The 21,587-nt window shown below is 50.4% G+C and overlaps 1 protein-coding gene across 3 annotated transcripts in view; it reads left to right on the top strand.

Moving 5' to 3' along the window:
- The window catches only part of ZNHIT3 (zinc finger HIT-type containing 3), a 46,462-nt gene that overhangs the window by 14,057 nt on the left and 10,818 nt on the right, over nucleotides 1-21,587 (top strand). For 2 of the 3 annotated variants that reach the window (XM_032616534.1, XM_032616535.1), the window contains exon 2: nucleotides 7,940-8,122. Coding sequence is in view for 1 of the 3 variants with exons in the window: in XM_032616536.1 (XP_032472427.1) it covers nucleotides 7,940-8,122; nucleotides 20,003-20,110 (291 nt within the window). In the remaining 2 variants the exon portion in view is untranslated. Of the gene's footprint in view, nucleotides 1-7,939; nucleotides 8,123-20,002; nucleotides 20,111-21,587 lie in introns of all 3 variants that reach the window. The other variant, XM_032616536.1, reaches the window with a different exon arrangement.

The raw sequence follows: 21,587 nt of genomic DNA on the forward strand, positions 1-21,587 counted from the left end.
CCCGTCTTATAACCAATCCTTCAGTCTCGATTTTAAAGTAGTTGTTTTCGAAAGAAGTTATTTGCAAGCGGCCCTCCCGTGCTGAAAGCAGGGCTGGGGATCTAAGTTCGCGAACCCCCCTCTCGTGTATACACCCCTGGCTTCTGGGGTTCTGCCTTCAAGCACATTCCCGTTCTTTCTTGGTTGCCCGTAATACACAAAACAGTGGTCTTGGAACATTTACTCACCTGGTCACCATTTCCTCAGCTGGGAAGGGAGACAAGTTAGAGTAATAAGATTTGGAATAACAGCGACAACAAAAATCACAGCAGCCAAAAATGTTACTAAATGCAATGCCATTTGAGAGAACAAGCTGTCAACAAAATACACTCAATTCTCTGGAAGCGGGGGGCGGGGAGGGGGAAGGAAGGTGACTCTGGAAAATTCCTAGCTGTACTGATATAAATAATCCAAACCTAGATCCAAGAAGTGCAGGCCCAGCCGGTTTAGGGACAGCCGTTTTCCCAGCTTCCCCTGGGGATTCCTGGGCTTTGCTGCCTGCCCTTTACAGTGGAGTCACAATCACACACAAGCTGCCTGAGGCAGTGCTCTGATGGATGTGACCCCAGCCCAGCTGTGTCCTACCATATGGATAGTGTAATCACTGAGGCTGCCCCAGGGAAGTTGGAAGCAGGCCAGAAGCATCAGGGTCCTCTGAAGGCCCCTCATATTCATGGAGGTGTGGTCCAGGGCCAGCCCCAGAGGCCAGAGGCAGATTATTGCCCCCAGGAGCCTGGTCTGCACTGGGGGCAGTGGCAAGGACCTCATGGAACAGAGGGCCTGGAAGAAGGGATTCTCCTTCACTCCTTCAGTCCTTAGACCTTAAAAAAATTCTCTATACTCCAATAATTTTTGTTTTTGTTTTTGTTTTGCGGTACGCGGGCCTCTCACTGTTGTGGCCTCTCCCATTGCGGAGCACAGGCTCTGGACGCGCAGGCTCAGCGGCCATGGCTCACAGGCCTAGCCGCTCCGTGGCATGTGGGATCCTCCCGGACCGGGGCACGAACCCGTGTCCCCTGCATCGGCAGGCGGACTCTCAACCACTGCGACACCAAGGAAGCCCTCCAATAAAAAATTTAAAAAATTCTCTATAACTTTAGATTTTCCAGCCCTCTAAAAAGAAACTTGGAAGCAAAACTGTTTTAACATTTTCCAGCACCTGACTGCAAACAGCTGGAGTCCTTTAACTGGACTGACTCAGTGTGACTGCACTGGCCTTATACTACCAGTGTCACTTTTTCACTCTTACAGCCTTGCAGTGTGGGTGGAATCACCACATTTTATACATGAGGAATGCAAGGCTCAGAGAGGTTCAGCTGAGAAGCCACTCAGCTAGCAGTGGCAGAGCCAGTATTCTGACTCAGGTCTGTCTGATGTCAAAGTCTCTCCGTTGCCCCCCATCCCTTCCCAGGCCAGAAAGTTAGATGCTCACTTTCCGCGTCCAGCCTCTGGTGTGTTTTCAAGTTAACCAGGAACCAGTGGCTAATAATTTCCTCCTGAAACTGAAAAGGTGGAATAATGAAAGTATCATTAGAGCAATCACTGTTGCTGCACTGATGCTGCAGCTTTGCTTAAAAGTTTGAAATGTGGGGGCTTCCCTGGTGGCGCAGTGGTTGAGAGTCCGCCTGCCGATGCAGGGGACACGGGTTCGTGCCCCGGTCCGGGAAGATCCCACATGACGTGGAGCGGCTGGGCCCGTGAGCCATGGCCGCTGAGCCTGCGCGTCCGGAGCCTGTGCTCCCTAACGGGAGAGGCCACAACAGTGAGAGGCCCGCGTACCCGCAAAAAAAAAAAAAAAAAAACTTTGAAATGTGGGAGTTCCCTGGCAGTCCAGTGGTTAGGACTCGGCGCTCTCACTGCCGAGGGTATGGGTTCAATCCCTGGTCGGGGAACTAAGATCCCACAAGCCATGTGGCACGGTGAAAGTTTGAAATGTATTTTACTTTTTTATGAGAGCTGTATCATGCTTCTTCATAAAGGTTAAGTCCTACACTCAGCACAAATAAAAAAGTTATTTAAAAAAATCCCTCAAACTGCCCTCAAGCTTGGAGAAATACCTACACTTTGAAGAGGCAGATGGGAGCTGAGACTCGCTGAGGGGCTGAGGGCCCAGCAGAATCATGCCTCCCGCCTCAGGCTCAGTCCTGGAGAGGAAAGGAGTGAACTACCTGCACCTTTTGAAATGCTTTCTTCCTCGTTTATTTTATTTTTTTAAAATTTATTTATTTGTGGCTGCTTTGGTCTTTGTTGCTGCACGCAGGCTTTCTCTAGTTGCGGCGAGCGGGGGCTACTCTTCGTTGTGGTGCGCGGGCTTATTGCAGTGGCTTCTCTTGTCGCGGAGCACGGACTCTAGGTGCGCGGGCTTCAGTAGTTGCGGCACGCGGGCTCAGTAGTTGTGGCTCGCGGGCTCTAGAGCGCAGGCTCAGTAGTTGGCGCACAGGCTTGGTTGCTCCACAGCGTGTGTGGGATCTTCCCGGACCAGGGATCGAACCCGTGTCCCCTGCATTGGCAGGTGGATTCTTAACCACTGCGCCACCAGGGAAGTCCGGAATTAGTTCATTCTTAGAAGTAGAATTACTGGGGTCCAAGTTATGAAGATTAAGCTTCTTGGTGCATACTGCCACAGAAGTAATAGGAGAGATTATGCCCAATATATATACACGCCCCAGTCAAGTTGACATATAAAATTAGGCATTGCAGGGGTGAATAACTGATACATGCTACAACATGTATGAAACTTGAAAACATTATGCTAATTGAAAGAAGACAGTCACAAAGGACCACATATTGTATGTTTCCATTTATATGAAATGTCCAGAATAGGCAAATCTATATAGATAGAAAGTCTCTGTAGTGGTTGCCTAGGGCAAGGAGGATGGATGGATTTGGAGGTGATGACTGAGGGGTGTAGGGTTTCTTTCCGGGGCAATGGGAATGTTCTAAATTTACCACGGTGGCGGTTGCACGGCTCTGTGAGTATAATTAAAGGCATTGAATAGTACACTTTAAATGGATGAATTGTATGTTATGTGAATTATATCTCAACAAAGCTGCCAAAAATATAGCAGTCATTCATTTTAGCCAAAAGAGGGGTATGTTTGATATTTTATGGGTGGCGGCACAGTGACCTTATTTTTGTCCGCGCTTAGACAAAATTATGAAGGAGGCTCATTTTGTCTCATTTTATCATGGCCTCAGAAGAGCCTTGACTGAGGTTGGTATTCTGTGATTGTTTATGTCTGACAGAAAGAGAAAATGACCTGGCTCTGAGTGTCTGAGGTCTAACTGTGAACGTCCGATCAGTTCTGGATGTCAGGGGCTGCTTTTTCTTTTCCTCAGCAGACACTGGGAACCTCAGCTGGTCCCCCAGGGGCCCACAGGAATGTGAATAAACATACTTGGAAGGTCCACAGAAGCTCTGGTCCCAGCCTCCTGCTGGTGTGAGCCTGGGCTCCCGTGCCTGGGATCTGGGAGGTGGGGACACCAGGCCTGAAGAGAACATGTGTCACCTGATTTTTTGTGCTTGTTATGTTTGTTGCTATTTCAAAATATTTAAAGGCAGAAGTTTCCCCCACTGGCTTTGCCGAGGAGGCCCCCCAACATACTCCAGTGACCATATCCAGCTCCCTCCCTGCTCTGTTTCCTCCCTCAGGACTCCCTCAGTAGCTCAGGGAGGACTTGTAGGGTGGGAGTGAAGGGGATGGGAGAGGGGCTGCAGCTTTTCAGGCTCGGCAAGAAGGGGACCTTTCCTGTCTCTGCCTGCTCTCCGTTGCAGAGATCCACACTGAGAGTTCAGGCCATTGATTAAAGTTTATTTGTGTTGGGTTTATCTCAAAAGACACCAAGGGGTATCCAGAGTCCCTGCAGACCCTTGCTGGTATCAGCTGCCCATCAGAGGTTGCAGAGGACAGGATCCAGTAGGGGCTGGGTTCCCAGTGAGAAGAAGGCTGCGGAATGGCATGGAAGGAGCACTAGCTGGGGGCAGAAGCCTAGGGTTTGAATTCCAGCCCTGCTCCCTTCCTGCAGGAGACGGAAGGGCTTATTCCTAAGGAGAGCCACTCTTGTCTGGGCTTTCTCTCCTATTAACTCAAAGAGGTGGTTGAGCCCCATCGTTTAGGGTCCAGTGACCCCTAACCTGTTTCCTCCCCTATAAAATCAGTGATCCCAACAAATAAGCTCACCCCTCTGGCTCCACGGACCTCCTCTCCAGTCTCACCTCTCAATGTTCCAGCCTCTCACCAGATGCTCTGTACACCCTACCTCTGTGCCTTCTCTCATTCTGTTCCCCATGCTTGGATTGCCCTTCTTTCCTCCTTTGGTTAAAGTCTGCTCATTTCGAAAGACTGAGGTCAGTCATCACCTCCTCCAGGAAGCCTTCCCCAATCTCCTGCCTACTGGCTGGGTTAGAAGCCTGATTGATACTCTTCTGCTCAGTACCTCTGGGCCTAAGGTTCTGCTTTGGAGTGTGTGTTGTTGGCCTTTCCCTGAGCTGTCAGGACCAGGAATACAGGGCCTCACTCCCCTGTGTTTCTTCCCCATGTCCAGTATGGGTCCAGGCAGAAATGAATTTAAATCTTACATTATCTGGGAAGGGGGAGGGATAAATTAGGAACTTGGGGTTAACATATACATGCTATTATATGTAAAATAGATAAACAAGGTCCTACTGTATGGCACAGGGAAATATATTCAATATCTTTTTTTTTGTTGGCCAAGCTGCGTGGCTTGTGGGATCCTAGTTCCCTAACCAGGGATTGAACCCAGGCCCTGGCAGTGAATGTGCCGAGGCCTAAACAGTGGACTACAGGAATTCCCTCAAGATCTTTTATAACTCATAATGGAAAAGAATCTGAAAAAGAATATATATATATATATTATATATAACTGAATCACTTTGCTATACACCTGAAACACTATAAATCAACCATACTTCAATTTTTAAAAATCTTACATTATTTGGTCTGTATATATCCTCCCCATTGTAACCTTCCTCTCACTGCTTCCCATTCCCATTACTGGGTCTTGGTGGTCCAGGAATATCCTGCCCTGTACCTGGGGCCCCAGGGACAACAGGGTGATTGAGCTCTTGTATTGGGGACCACACAGATCGACTATCCCCTACTGACTCAACCCAAGGGCTCTTTTTCTAGAAATGCTGGGTCCCTGCCCATGAGGGACAGGTTTCTGACTTGAGGTTGTGAGTTAACACCTGGGTTTGGCCCAAGGCATAGTGCAGGAGACAGAGCCTGGCACACCTACGCTGAGGCCTAAGCCTTCAGTGACCTCTCTGTAAAATGGCCTCTGAGCAGGTTAAAAAGCCAGTGCGTATAGAGCACTTGGTGCCATGCCTGACACAGGCTCAGGGTACCCCAGAAGTTAGGTGGATTACTTGTGGGAAGGGGTTTACTGGGGTAGCCTGCCTGCCCCTCACTGGCATCTGTTCCCACAGGGGCAGGTGCAGAGTTGAAGACCGGCAGGGGGAGGACAGAGGCTCCTGCGGTGACCACAGGGCCACTGAGTGGCAGCACCACAGTTGGTATAAGAACATATTGTAGAGCCTGATGAAGAGTGGCAAACTGGTCAAAGGGAACCACCTGCCGGGGCCAGTCATGACTTAGCGCATTTACTTTCATAAGACCTTCTTTGTCCATGAACCCGGGCTGCCAACATCCATGCCTAACAGCGTTGAGCTCCTGTAGTGTGCCAGCCCTGGGCCAGGCACTGGAGGTGGGAGGGTGGGAGAGAGCGATGAACAGTGCATCTTTCACACTTTCTGGGAGCTCTCAGTCCCCTGGAAGAGACAGTCAAAGAGACAGATGGGGACAGGAGGGTGAGAAGTGCCATGACTGAGGGCAGTGCTGGGGGTGGTGGGGACAGAGGGGGGATGCCAAGCATGGGAAACAGGAGTGCATCTCTGAGATCTGTGTCAAGCAGTGGAGTGGCCCAGGCCTCCGCTCCTGGACAAAGCGTGAAGTTCCCCAGAATGCAGAGCACATGGGCTGTGCCGACTGTGATTACCTCCCACGATCCACTCACCAGACCAGGGCTGGACTTGGCCTGAGGCCCACACAGCTAGTTTCAGTGGCTCTCTGGTGGCTTTAAATTTAATTTATTTGAGGAATTCCCTGACAGTCCAGTGGTTAGGACTCTGCCCTTTCATTGCCAAGGGCACGGGTTCAATCCTTAGTCAGGGAACTAAGATCCCACAAGCCCCGCATGGCACAGCCAAAAAAAAAAAAAACTTTGTTTGTGTCTAAGTAATACAGGCAGGTGGTTGAAAAGAAAAAGAGTACTGTGAGGCTTATAACAGCGTCCTCCTCCCACATGTTCCAGAGCAGCTCCCTACTTTGAGAGGCAGCTGCTTTCAGATTGTTCTGTGGTTTTTGGAGCATGTATGTCCATATCTTTAAATCATATGCTTCAGTTGTTACTCACTAAGTTTAAAATTTTAGATATCTGTTCACTTCCTACTTTGGTGAGGATTTAGCCTTTACTTTCTTTCCCTACAGTCTTGATATTATTTGATCACAATTTCTGATTAAGTTAATTTGCAATGTCTTTATTATTATTATTATTATTATTATTATTATTTTGGCTGTGCCATGCAGCTTGCAGGATCTTAGTTCTCTGACCAGGGATCAAACCTGGGTCCCAGCAGTGAGAGCGCCAAGTCCTAACCACTGGACCACCAGGGAATAATGAATTCCCTTCATTATTATGATCACGTAAATGTTGTTCACAGCAGAGCCTCATAATGCAATAGAACTGAATTTCCTATGTTGTAAAATGTTTTGTTTTTTCCTGTAGTTAATAGTTAACTTATTTTTCACTTGCTTAGCTTCTTTTATAGCTCCTGTCATATTTAAGAACTCTTTCCCAAACCCTTTATCACTCCTTTGTTTTCTTCTAGAATTTTATAATTTACCTTCTTGCGTTTATTTTTAGTTATTTATTTTTAATATTTATTTATTTATTTTTGGCTGCGCTGGGTCTTAGTTGCGTCACACAGGATCTTTGTTGCGACGTGCAGGATCTTTTAGTTGCGGCATGCGAGCTCATAGTTGTGGCATGCAGCCTTCTTATTTACGGCATGCGGACTTCTTGGTTGCAGCATGTGGACTCTTAGTTGCGGCATGCAGACTCTTAGTTGCGGCAGGCATGGGGGATCTAGTTCCCCAACCAGGGATCGAACCCAGGACCCCTGCATTGGGAGTGCAGTCTTACCCACTGGACCTCCATGGAAGTCCCCCTCCTTACATTTAGGTCCATGATCCATTCTGAGTTAATTTTTTATGTAGCATAAGATTGTAGTTGAATTTTTTTTTTTTTTTTTTTTAGTGCATATGGCAAGTTGTTGAAAAGCTTGTTCTTCCCCCCTATTGAATTGCTTTGGCACATTTGTCAAAAATCAGTTGACTGGGAATTCTCTGGTGGTCCAGCGGTTCGGACTCCATGCTTCCACTGCAGGGGGCATGGGTTCGATCCCTGGTCGAGGAACAAAGATCTGCAAGCCGCATGGTGTGGCCAAAAGAAAAAAAAAAGAAAAACAATCAGTCGACCATTGGTATAGGCCTGTTTCTGGATTCTCTATTCTGTTTCTATACACCTATTATTAATTCACTCCCGACCTGACCACAGGAGCCAGCAAACATCCACTGATCATGCTGGCAATCGCGGCACGTCCCTCCAGCTCCCTTTCCCCTACAGGCATCCTGGAGACTCTCAGACCTCATGCTCCTGTTTGGACTGGGAGCTGCCTAGTGCTGCTGCCATGTAACTGTCCCCCAAGAGCATCTCTACGCCTTCATCTGGGGATCCCCAGGCCCCTCTCCTATAACAGGTCCTCTTTTTCTGTATCTGGATCCCATGGCTTCTTCATTCTTTTTTTTTTTTTTTTTAGATCTTTTGGCCGGACACGGTTATTTCCCGACCAGGGATCGAACCCGTTCCTCCTGCATTGGAACCGCGGAGTATTAACCACTGGACCACCAGGGAAGTCCCGGCTTCCTCACTCTTAGTTCACTTCTTTCTGCTTGTTGTGGAGCATATTCTCTGGCAGTTTCCTGGTAGAGGCACACGGAAGGTAAATTTTTGAGACCTTGAACATCTAATGATATTTTCTTTCTACCTTCACGTTGGGTTGATATTTGAACGGATAGATAATTCTATGTTGGAGATAATTTTCCCTCCAAAGTTTGAAGTTTTCTTCTATATTCTTCTAGTGTGCTGTAACAATTCATAGTCCCTAGTGTGTGGCTACTTGTTTTGCAGAGAGTTTTAGGATCTCTTTATCTATAAGTACTGTTAAAATTGTCAGTGCTGTGCCTTGTTGGATATTCCTCATCCACTGTGTGGGTATGTGGTATGAGTCCCTTCAACTCACGCTCTTCCATTATGGGGATTAAAAAAATAGTTCTAAAAATTTCCTCCCTACCATTTTCTCTTTCTAGAACTCCTACTAATATGAAGTTTAATCATCTTAGTTTCTTATCTGTTTTTTTTTTTTTTTTTTTTTTGCGTTATGCGGGCCTCTCACTGTTGTGGCCTCTCCCATTGCGGAGCACAGGCTCCAGACGCGCAGGCTCTGGACGCGCAGGCTCAGCGGCCTAGCCGCTCTACTTGTGGGATCCTCCCGGACCGGGGCACGAACCCGCGTCCCCTGCATCGGCAGGCGGACTCCCAACCACTGCGCCACCAGCGAAGCCCCCTCTTATCTGTTTTTAAAAAATCCATTCTGTAACTCTCTGGGAAATTTTTCTTAACCTTAGCTTCCGATTCTGCCTGTTTTGAGGGGATGAGAGTATACAGAATTGGGGATGGGGGCAGAAGAGGGGTTGGGGACCACCCTGGAGATGTGTATGGGGCGTTGTTACTGCTCTGTACACCGCCCAGTGTGATGTTCCCAACCTCGCCTCCGGTAATCCAGGCTGTGGAATTCTAGTTCACATGGATGCCCAGTCATTCAATTTGGCAGGATCCCTGCCACACTGGCCTTTAGAGAAACTTTCTTGGTGGTCCCCTGCAGTGGCCCCTCTGCTGTCCTCCCTCTGCCAGGCTTGCTGGATGTGTTTGGACTCACATTCTTCCCCAACAAGAGCCTGGCCCAGCTGTGGCTCTCCTACTGCAATAAGAAGCTTAGGCAGCATTTCTGGCTCACCACCTGAGGGCCCAGCATGTGCGGAAGGTGTCAGCACTTGCACCAGGCCCCCTACGCTTCTCCCAGAGTTTGCCCAGCAGCTCCCTTCCTTCTCTGGATGCTGTCCATGTCCTTTCCATGGCTGTGGGGCCAGCCAAGGTCAGACATGTTGACCCTCAGGCCACAGGAGCCCTCCCCACGTCCTCCTAGGATTCTGTTGTTGAGAGTCTGGAGTGGTGTTTTGTTACTTACCGTGGTAACCAGAGCTGTTTGGCTTTGAAGGAGGGGACCGCCATTAGCATCGGCTCCTTGACGGATTAAGTGGAGAGCACGTGACAGGAAGGAGGGTGTTGCAATAATCTGAACATCGGATAGTTGGGGGAATTACCTAGGAGACCAGGGTTAGGACTCAGAGCTTACACTGCCATGGCTCCAGGTTCAATCCCTGATCGGGGAGCAAGATCAAAAAAAAAAAAAAAAAAGTTGGACTTTCTCTGGGGCTTTGGTGACTGTCCCATGCCTTCTCTGCCCCTGTTTTCCCATCTGCCTAATGGGTTTGCTAATATCCACTTTGCTCTCCTGGGGTCACTGTGATGCCCAGGGCAACGTTAGTTATTAATCCATTGCCATGGGGGCTACAGTATGGGGCCCATGTGTTGGGGGATGGGGTTAGACCTTCTCATTCTGTGGTTGACTGTCCACTGCTGTCCCACACAGGTATGTCCCTTCAAGGGGCTAAGCGGCACTGCCCATCTTCAGGCACTCATCCAGGGTGCACCAGCGGGCACCCTGAATAAGGAGAGGGGTCAAGCAAGTTGCTTCACCATGCAGCACAATTTTAAGAATCCTCATTCTGGGATGATTCAACAATCCTGAGGCTGCCGCCTGCCCTTCCTCATGGTGTGAACTCAACCCTGCCACCGTGCATTGTCCCCTGGGGCTCTTTGAGCCACATCCAGCCAGAATGCACTATATACCCCGGAGAACCTTAAACTGGAGTTGCCTGGCGGTTATGGGCACTGAACTTGGGTACTTTCATGCATCTGAGGAGACCAGGACATGACATTTACTTTTGCCAAATGCGTGCTGGCCACGGAGTCAGCTCCTCTGGAGCACCCTCTTAAAACTCTCTTGCCTAGACTTATACTTCTCTCTCCAAGCCTGAACTGAGGCTCGGCTGATGCTAAGGAGGTACGACTGGGTCCTGGGCTGCCACGATAGCTCTGTGGGGTCCGGTGTGGGTTTGGTCCTGGACACCAGTGGCTACTCCTTCTGGCATCTTACCAGCCCTCTTTTCTGGTCTGATTTCTGCCCTGTACCCAGCTTCTTCATGCTGCCCAGTATCACTGCCATCACAATTATGCTCAAGTCACTGGGCAACCGTGCCATTTACTCCTTCGAGGGCAAGATTCTAGACTCCAAGTTGCAGAGCCCTTCACTGGGGACACCTGATCTCCCCTGCCTGCCTGGACGTTGGGTTGGGGGGAAGGGTTGTGAACATCCACGGAAGTTGAGGGTCATCCAGAATGGAGGGAGAGGCATCTTCACTACAGGGAATGTGTATGGGAGGAATTCCTGGGATGGTCTCACCCCACCCGCTTCAGGTAGCAGGGCCTGCTGGGTTTGGGTGCAAGTGGGAAGAATTGAGTTCCTGGAAAGTAAATGGACCCTCCTCTGGGCCCAGTCTCCCCATATGACTCATAGGATAAGTCAGGAGGGGTCAGTGGAGATGCCCATAGTTCTACTGGTTTCAGGATGAAGCACAGGAATTGACTACTGTCCACTCTCCCTGGGCCTCCTCATGGAAGCTCGGGCCCCTGAGGCGATTCCAGTTTAAACCCGCTAGGCAGACAAGGATCCCTGTGGATTATTAGGCCAGTATGGACGAGGCCTGGAGCCTGCCAGGTTGGGAATGATCTCTGTTCTCAGTTGTCAGGGCCCGGGACGCTTCAGCACCGTGGGCTGGACAGCGCCTTCGGAGCAAGCGATTGGCGCCCTATGAGGATGACTGTCAACTCTTTGTCAGAACTTCTCACCGAGGGGACGAGAGGACACGGCGGAGTTTCTGGGGCGGGCCCCGAGGGGGGAGGGGGAGGGAGGGGACAAGGCATCCTTGACCGCGCGCGGGCCCAGGATTTGACCAAAGAAGGGAAGGCAAAGAGGGTGGCGAATTAAGGCTCTGGAAGGGCGAGCGCACGTGGCACGAGAAACCCTAACAGGTTGGGATCCCCTCTGGGGCTGAGATGAGGCGCAGGGCTCCTGTTAAAGCGCGATTCAGTCTATACGTAACGCCCAGTCTCCTAAGCCTGGCTGCTCTAGGCCGGTCACAACCCGCCTGCAGGGACTAATTTCTGACCAGTCCACGCCCGAAGCCTCCTGGACCCAGAACTTCCTGGGCATGTTCTGCCCGGCTGGGGCCGCTCATCCTGAATTTCACTCCCTCGGTGCAGAGGTCACGGGGCAGGTCACTGGTTTGCTCCCTGCTCAGTCTCCCCACCCCATCCCCACTCCCAGGAAAGGCACCCGATCGGCTTCTGTCCACGGCCCCAGCGCCCCCTCCGTGCCGGGCAGAAAGTAAAAGCAGCTCCATAACTATTTGTCAGGGGACGAGCCTCGCCTTTCTTTCTTCGGCGAGGATGGCGGGCGCTGGAAAACAAGCCCGAAGTGCAGATTCCTGCGAAACCTTGTAGGCGGCGCTGTGAGGCATGTCACCTGACCTAGCCAGAGTCGCAGAGTCGCGTTAAGCCCGTGCCGGGACTTGTTATGCAAATGACGCAGGCGGGGAGAACCCGGCTCCGCGGGCACGTGTGCTGCCTGTCGCCCCAGCCGCCAGGTCTTACGTACCGCAGGGTGTGCAGTCGGGCTACTGGCCCAGAGAGGGTCTGCGAATCGTTCCAAGCCACACAGCGAGGCAGGGGAAGGGCACCACTGGGTAGGACCTGCAGCACTGGGGAAACGTCATTCCAACTCAGATCTATGCGGGAAAACCGCCAAACAGCAACTCCGAACTTAGCGTCTCGCTATGGACTTGTGGACCCTCAGTCTGCGTGACCACTTCTCGCCTTTGTCAAGGCGACACATACAGCTGTGCTAGATACTCCAGACAAGCTCTCAAGGTCCTGGCAGCATTAAGTGTTGTTTTTTGGGTTTTTTTGTAATTTAAATTTATTTATTTATTTATATTTTTGGCTGCATTGGGTCTTCCTTGCTGCGCGGGGCTTTCTCTAGTTGCCACAAGCGGGGGCTACTCTTCGTTGCGGTGCGCGGGCTTCTTGTTGCGGTGGCTTCTCTTGGTGCAGAGCAGGGGCTCTAGGCTCGTCGGCTTCAGTAGGTGCGGCGCATGGGCTCTTAGAGCACAGGCTCAGTAGTTGTGGGTTATGGGGCTCGAACCCCTGTCCCCTACACTGGCAGGCGGATTCTTAACCACTGCGCCACGGGGGAAGTCCCAGCCTTGCGTTTTGGACACTGTTCTGGGGTTTGTTGTGGCCGTGAGGCAGTGGGACTGGTTCTCAGGCCACAGCTGTACCCTCCAGTCCCCGTAAGTGGAGAATGTGACTGAAGGAGAGCTCACTTGCCGGCTGCCAGGAGAACCAGAGCTGTTTGGACCTAATTGGGAAGACGAAGTGCAGATATCAGCTGTCTCGAGGTGTTCTCTTGAAGAAGAGCAATCGGGTAGAGGTGGATGGTGCTGTGCCATCAGAAAAGGCCTATGAGCAGCATGGCTCCAGCATGTTTGTATGATAAGAAAGCTCCAGGGGAGACCCCGATGCAGGAGCGGCCACTTCTTTAAAGCTATGTTCATTTTTAAACTTCTTACTTTGAAATACTGCTTTGAAATGTACAGAAGAAGGTGGTACAAAGAACTTCAGTAAACCCATCGTTCATTTAATTATCCTTAATATTTTGCCAACTTTTCACGATTCTCTGCTTCCTCTCTCTCTCTCTGTGTCTCTCTCTCACTCTCTCGCTGTCTTTGTCTCTCTAGCAGACACACACATTTGTTATTATCACTATTGTTTTCAAACCATTTGTAAATAAGTTGTATATTTCTTACCCATAAGGGGTCTTTGTGAAGGAGCCAGGTCTTTGGGCATTGCTGGGAGCAACAGCCCAGTGGGGAATCAGCCTATGTGAGCTGGAGAGACTTAGGAGGGGGTAGGTAGGGATCTAGGTAGAGTGGTAAGTTCAGTGGAGACACTGAGGGAGCCTGAATCTCATGGTTCTCATCTCTTTAATGAGCCTGTGGGGCAGGTTGTTGCATCCCTCAAAAGGAGGCAGGCAAGGTCCCAGTCTCTGTCAGGGGAAGTGCCCAAACAGGGGAGGAAGCCAGTTCTAGTCCCTAAATCGGTGTGCAAGCTCCCATTGCGGGGCTGAAGTTGGGGAGGGGACTGAATTATCCCCCTACCACTTCCTGACCACCATCTACCATATTCAGCTATGTGCCCTCCCTTTAGCGGGAGCAGAATCTTGGTGGGAGAGGACAGGTGGGGCATTGGGAATAGGAAATGGGTCCTGTCTAAACAGAGTGGGACACCCATACAGCCTTCTGGGGCCCAGTGGGCCCTGTTGAGACAGTTCTGCTCTGTTTTCCTCCTGTCTTGGGCACAGTTCTGTCACTTTCCTTTCACTCTCTCTTCTCCCCTCTCTCCCCCTCACTCCACAGTGTGCTCTCCTGTTCTGTGTCTCTTGCCCAAAGTCCCCTGGCCCCTAGTTGATCTTGCTGCTGTTTCTCATCTGCTGTGTATTCAGGGAGGCACTGGACAGCTGAAGGTGATCAGAGCTCTCAGGTAAATTCCAAGTCCATGGGAGTGGGCCCCATGAATGCAGGAGGACAAGCAGTGGGACCCACTCGGGCTTCACAGTGCTGGGACGTCTCATCTACCTTTTACTCCTGCACACGGGGCGGTGAGAGGGCTGGGATAGGCTGCCCTCCTGGGCACTCACTGCGAGGCTTGGGACTCCAGGTTGGAAGGAGCCACCCTGCTGGCCACCAAGCAGTCTTTGCCCCCTGCCCAGGGAGACCCACAGGAATAGAGGTCACAGGCCAGTCCAGGGCACAGCCTCAAGTGAGATTACAAGACTCCTCGGAATGGCCAGATCCCTGAACTCCTCAGAAAACTGGGAGCCACCTCTGGCTTTCCCCTTCCCAAAGGGACAGACAGGGAAATTAGAGGCAGGAATGGCAGGAGAGGCCGGTGGAGTGTTGAGGGGGCAGAGGCATCCTTGAGGCTGGGGACGGGGATGCAGACAGCAGTGCACTGAGGGGCTCTAGTCTCTTGCCCTTGGGATGGCCCCCAAGTCCCAAGGGTGTCAAGCTGCAACCTCTCTTCCAGAACATTCTCTAACTAGAGCAGTAGCCACATCTGCCACCCAGATGAAACCACTCCTGCCCCAGTGCACTGTGACACCACCCAGGAGTTCACCAGTGTCTGTGTGGGAAATGTCTGAGTCACCCGGGAAGCAGAGGGGCATGAGGACAGCTGCGGGCTCAGGCACAGCACTCCTGGGGCACGGGGATGGGGACAGGGGCTTGGGGGTGTGGGGCTGTGGCCCCCAGGGGTGCTGCCTTGCTGCCCACTGGGGCCGCGAGAGGTTAAGGACAAACTCAACCGGGGGCTTTGAAAGTAAAGAGAAACAAAGAAGAGATGGGGGAAGAGAGACAGAGAGAAGGAAAGAGAGACAGAGACTGAAGAAGGAATTTCAAAAGGCTCAGGGGAAGGGTAAGCTGTGACAAAGTGAGAGAGTGGCATGGACATAGATACACTACCAAACGTAAAATAGATAGCTAGTGGGAAGCGGCCGCATAGCACAGGGAGATCAGCTCAGTGCTTTGTGACCACCTAGAGGGGTGGGATAGGGAGGGTGGGAGGGAGGGAGACTCAAGAGGGAAGACATATGGGAACATGTGTACATGTATAACTGATTCACTTTGTTATAAAGCAGAAACTAACACACCATGGTAAAGCAATTGTACTCCAATAAAGATGTAACAACAACAAAAAAAAGGCGCAGGTAAATCGGACTCCCTGACTCCCTTCTGCTCCCCGAGTGAGTGTCCTGAATGGAGACTGAGAGGGGGCTGGGGCCTCAGACAGTCTCAGCTCCCGCTGCCTCTTAAAAGCTTAGGGATTTCTCCCAGCTATGGGTTGTTCCAGGGTTGTTCTTACAAGCAATTTCTGACTTTTGTGCTTACTTGAGGACCTAACCTTTATGAAGGAGTCTAATGTATTCAAACGTTTACAGCAATGCTGGCATCCCTGCAGGAACAGGTTGCTAATAGCTCTTGTGACACTTTTGTTTTTCTCCTTTTTCTGTTTGAGGCCGAAATTATCAGCAACTAGCTCTTGGTCAGCTCAGAGCCATGCCCGGAGGCTGCAGGTAACTGCTTCCCTCACCAAGTGCGCATGGCGGAGTGGGGAGTGTCTGACTGTCCGGCCTGAGCGGGCGAGGAGGGTGACCAGGCACCAGACAGAGCTGGGTTGGAAGGCCGGCTCTGCCGCTGCTGCGTGGGTGGCTCGGGCAAGTCATGAAACGCTTTTGGGCCTCGGGTTCCTCGTGTGTGAGGTGTGGGTGACACCACCCACACTGCAGCTTTCCCTTTGAGAGGTATCTCAGGCCCTGGTGCTCCCAGACCAGGGCTAAGGCTGCATCTCTTTCTTCCTAGCCTCTGTCCATTATAGGACATGTCCACATGTTCACCCACACTGTCCCTGAGCTCCAGGCTTAAGGTGTGGCTGGATTTACTCAAATGAAATCCTGCTTGTAAAGCACAGGCCCATTCAACCGTGATCCCTCCTAGCCAAAGACTTCTTATGAGGGCATTTAAATTAGAATTTCTGGGACTTCCCCGGTGGCACAGTGGTTAAGAATCCACCTGCCAATGTACAGGACATGGGTTCGAGCCGTGGTCCAGGAGGATCCCACATGCCACGGAGCAACTAAGCCCGTGCTCCACAACTACTAAGACTGTGCTCTAGAGCCAGCATGCCACAACTACTGAGCCCGCGTGCTGCAACTACTGAAGCCCAGGTGCCTAGAGCCCATGCTCTGCAACAAGAGAAGCCACCACAATGAGAAGTCCGTGCACCGCAACCAAGAGTAGCCCCTGCTCGCTGCAACTAGAGAAAGCCCACGCGCAGCAATGAAGACCCAATGCAGCCAAAAATAAAAATATAATTTAAAGCAAAAATTTAAAAATAAATTAGAATTTCCTTGAATGTTTAGATGAATTAGGGGATAATTAGCGTTTTTAGTACAGAAGATTAGCATTCCATTACTTAGGTTCTCTTTAAAGGTTTTCTCATTGTTGTATAACTTCCTTCACAACATTTTATGATAGCGTTTTTATGGATTCCCCATGAGCACTTTGGAAGGAAGGGTACGGCTGCCCAGGCAAAGTCAGAACAAAATGTGGCTGGAAATTTTGGCCGAAGGAGGAGGAAGTAAGGATTTGTAGTAGATGCATCTCTGTGTTCATTGCAGTTTAAGTCAACTAACCCGTGTTTGTTTTCCACAGGCTGTTTTGAAGAATAGTGCCTAGTTTCTACAATTCTCCTGATTAGATGGTTGCTTGGCCACACCGTTAGTGTTTGCGTTTTTTTCAATATGCATAGGCTGAGAATATTTAAGTTCTGCTCTTTTTTGCTTAGCAATTCCTCCTTTAAGTCATTTCTGTCTTCTCGCATTTTATCGGATGCAGTCAAAAGGAGCCAAGCCAGACCTTCAAACGCTTTGCTTAGAAATTTCAGCTAAACATCCAGTGTCGTCACTTGCAAGATCAGCCTTCCACAGGACTCTGAAACAGGAATATCGTTCAGCCAAGTTCTTTGCCACTTTATACTAAGGATCACCTTTCCTCCAATTTCCAGTGTTCTTTAGTTCCTTCTGAGACCTCATCAGAACAGCCTTTACCATCTGTATTTCTACCAACATTCTGTTCACCACCACTTACATATTCTCTAAGATATAGCTCTTCTCCTCTTCTGAGCCTTCACTCAAATCACCTCTGAAGGTCCCTTCATGGCCATGTAGGCTTTTTCTAGCATGCATCTCAAAACTCTTCTGGCCTCTACCCATTATGCAGTTCCAAAGCCACTTTCACATTTTTCAGTTTATTACAGCAGTACCTGCTTCTTGGTACCAATTTCTGTCTTAGTCCACTTGGGCTGCTGTAACAAAAGTACTATAAAATGGGTGACTTAAACAACAAACATTTTTTTCTCACAGATCTAGAGGCTAGGAAGTCCAACATCACAGTGCCAGCAGATTTGGTGTCTGGTGAGAACCCGCTTCCTGCTTCACAGACTGTCATCTTCACACTGTGTCTTCACATGGTGGAAGGAGGGCACGAGAACTCTCTGGGGTATCTTTTATAAGGGCACTAGTACCATTCACGAGGGTTCCATCCTCATGACCTTATCACCTCCCAAAGGCCCCACCTCCTAATACTATCACATTGGGGGTTAGGATTTCAATGTATGAATTTTGAGGAGACACAAACGTCCAGTTTGTAGCAGCCTCCTCACAGGCACTTGGTATTGCCAGTGTTTGTCATTTTAGTTATTCTAGTAGGTGTGTGGTGTTATATTGTGATTTTAATTTCCATCTGGTATCATTTTCCTATTGCCAGAATAACTTTCTTGTGTGGATCTGCTGATGAAGAATTCTCATGGCTTTTATTTGTCTGAAAGTTGTTATTTTGTATTTAGTTTTAAAGGATGGGGAAGGAAACGGGGTCTTACATCCTTTTCCCTGCTCGCCACTGAGCAGAGTTCCTATGCATTTCTGTGTTGGGACCCAGAGTAGTCCACCGCAGAATGTGCCTCAGTGGTGTATTCATTATTTTGAATTAAAGTTGCTTAAGAAATGGCCAGTGCAAGAGGGATGCTCTGACCCTCCTTGCTGTCTCCTTGAAAGCAGGGAAAAAAACCTTTCATTCATGTGAAAGATGCACTCCCTGCATCTGGAGGTAGAAGGACCCCCTTATTGCCAAAGATAGGGAATTGGGGCCGAGAAGCCTATATAAACAATCCTTGTTACTTCAATTTACTATCCCAAGCCCAAACTCTGTTCTAATTCTTCACTAGTTGGGCACCCAAAATTTGTTTCTTTGTCTTGTCAATTCCTCACAAATTTATTGTTTCTTTGTCTAGAAAGTATAGAAGCTGCCTGCTTTGGCCTATTCTTAGGTTTCATTTCTATGGGACCTCCATGCATATGAGTTAAATTTTGTTTCTTTTTCTCTTGTGTCAATTTTATTATCAGTGCACTAATTACTATTAGTGCACTAGTTATTATTAGCGGCAACCACAAGAACTCAAGAAGCATAGAGGGGGAAATTCTCCCTCCCTGACATGCCATGTGGGAGATAGAGGTGAGTTAGGAGGTCTGTGCAAGCCCCACTCCCACTCCATATGGGACCTTTAGAGGTTTCGTGGAGAATCTGTCTGGGAAGTCCTGATTCCTTTGATCTCTGTCCTAGGAAATGTACGGTGGGAGATATATATTGATTTGCAAGTGGGAGAGGGTGGGAGAAAAGTGTGGGGTTGTGGACAGTAGGGTGTATTCATGAGACAACGGTGACCTTTAAGGTTTGTGCTCTCCCATCCGTTCTGCTGTAGATCGTGCAATTATTTTTCTTTTGTTGTTTGGAAGTTCTCCTTGGAGTCTAACTGAAGGTCAGACTGTCATTGTCTAGAGTTGGGGAATGAATGTCATTTTCAAGATAAAATAACACGCAGAGAGTTGGAAATGGATGACTTGGAAACCACTCCAGCAGAACCTCAGGCCTCCTTTATTTGATTCGCACCAGCAACCTCACCCCCTTTAACATCTGAACTACTCTCTTAGATACCAGAGAGTAAGTGGCGGGGAGGAGGTGAGAACCGGGCAGTATAGGTCCTCTAAAGATACCATCCTAGACACTTCTCTTGCTGCCGCCAAGAGGGCAGAGGGATAGAGATGTTAGGGCTGCAGAAAGAAGCTGAGATTTAGCTACACCGAGAGCCCAGCCTTATCAACATCTGGTCTCAGATAAGGGCAACATGCAGCCCGCGTGCCCGCCCCATCATGGCATCAGGGAAGGTGCAGGGCAGTGGTGCACCCTAGTTAGTAATCTGAAAACTCCCGAAGTACTATTAACCTTTCACAAGGGCAATGTGGGGTGGCCACCTTCCAGCTGGATATCCACCCCAGGGGTTGCCGAGAAGCGCGGGGCTGTGGGCACCGCGGGAACTGCCCCTGGACAGCCAGGCGCATTTGGAGCCCTCGGCTGGCCTTGCGTGGGCCTTACTTTCATGGAAGAGACACCGCTGCCCATCCAGTCGTCTGCTTCAGCCCCGCACTCTCGACCCTCTCTCCCGCCACTTGGCGATGATCGAGGCGCCGGGCAGGCCTGTATTTACTCTTCCCCGAATGGCGACACAGTATGGCCTCCCACGCAAGGTCGGTGCGAGCGGTGCTCCAGTCCAGCTCAGGCTACGCCAGGGCCAATCTAGATCTGGAGCGCCCTCTGGCGGTGCTGAGTGCCGGGCCTGGGACTCCACGCGCGTCTCCAGTCTTTGGCGTTGGCGCCGGGCTCGGCCCGCCTGGAATTTGCTGGACAGCGTCTGCCAAGCAGCGGAGCTCTGGAAAGCGTTCTGCCTCGATTATTACCTCGCCTCTCTCCAGGTCTGGCCCTGCTCCTTGGCTGACGCTGAGAAGGCGTGAGGCAGCCTTAGACAGCCGCTAGGAGGGCGTGATAGGGGACCAGGGAGAGCCAGGCCACATCAGTGTGGACATCTAGTTGCTGGGGCCCAGAGTCATACCCGTCTTTCTTCTCTGAACTAGCCATTGCCCAGAGGAGCTGTACCCGGCGTCCTTCACTTCTTGGTGTTCCCCAACCTCATCACCATCAGAGATGAGCCACCTTCTTTCCTGGATACTGGAGCAGGAGGGGTACGTCTTTCCAGGGAAGCTGGAGGTCACCCAGAGTAGAGGAAGAGGTATTTTTACTGAATGCAATGTGCATGAGATGAATTCCAGGAATTTTCTTTTTGCTGGAGTCACCACCTCTGGACCCAAAGGTAGGAGAGTCAGCATGGTATGGGTGTGGGTGGGGTCAGGTTGAGCCCCTGAAGATTGTGGAGACTCTCCATGGCCTCAGCCTCCAAACACAACTCACAGGAAAAGTCTGGGCGGGCAGTGGTGATGTACCTAGTAGGAGAATTTGTGCTGGTGCCAGACAGGGCATGAGGTTCAAATGTGACCTGGACATGTCACTGACCTCTGGCCTTCCCTGTTAAGCATGGGCTCTCTGGAATACTTCTGGGTCAAACCAGCAGTGGTCACAACTGTTGAGGAATACAAGGAACGCTGCTGATTATTAGGTCAGTGTGGAAACATTGGATTTTGGCCTGAGTTCTGTTTGGAGGCTGGAGGTAGGGGCAGCTGCATGCTGGGGCAGGTAGGCAACCGGAGGGGCCAGTGCCACTTCAGCACTGAGGACTGGACAGCGCCCTCAGGACAGTCTGGCAAAGCCAAAGGAGTGATGGATAGTCACTCAAGCCCAACCCCAGCATGGCTCACTGAGGCTGACAGTGAAACCCTTTTAGAGGGGCCTGAGGTCCAGCAACCTGGGCTCCAGGGACTTGGGGCCTGGAGCCCACGCTCATGGGGTGGGGACCAGGGCTCCAGGAGAGTTGCAGACTTCCTAGATATCCCATAAATAACCTTTTGTAGCACTTCAGATCACAAACCTTTTTACAGTCTCCTCTCTGATTTAAATAGCTCAGGAAAGTAGGCCTGAACATCCACTCTAATAGATGTAGGGTAGACAATTGTCCAAGTCACACAGCCAGAGAGGGGTTGGAGCTAAGACTTGAATGACTGCTTTGGTTGTAGCAGATTCATCCCCACAGACTGTGACAGTGGTTCAGGGCTTTTATAATAGTGAGATCCTGAGGGCTGATGGACCAACACAAAGGGGAGGTTCTTGGGGTGAGGGTGACTTATGGCCCTAAGAGGGCACCCCACATGTGTGGGCTGGGAACCCTGGTTAGGCTGGACAATGCTCAGGGCTTTGAGGAGGAGCAGGGCTCCCAATAAAATGTGACTTTGTCTATTCCTAAAGCCTGAGGTGGCATTCAAGGCCCATCACAGTTCACCTTTCTGGACCAGGATCCCCACCTTTGGGCCAGAGGTAACTCATCTGTTCCCTGGATAATCAATCCCACCCAGGGATTCTCCTTCCTGCCTTCACTCTAAGCCTTAAGGTCCCAGAGACCGTGCCTGCTAATCCCTGGGTGTCCCCAGCCCAGCATCTGGGCAGTGCGGGGCTCACAGTTGGAGCTCAATAAATATCTATCAGCGGCCAAGCCTCATCTTCCTTTCCTGTGCGAAGGATGGCTGGGAAGGGCTCATGTGTGTCATGTGA

The sequence above is a fragment of the Phocoena sinus genome, chromosome 20, assembly GCF_008692025.1.
Source record: "Phocoena sinus isolate mPhoSin1 chromosome 20, mPhoSin1.pri, whole genome shotgun sequence".
Classification (NCBI taxonomy): domain Eukaryota; kingdom Metazoa; phylum Chordata; class Mammalia; order Artiodactyla; family Phocoenidae; genus Phocoena; species Phocoena sinus.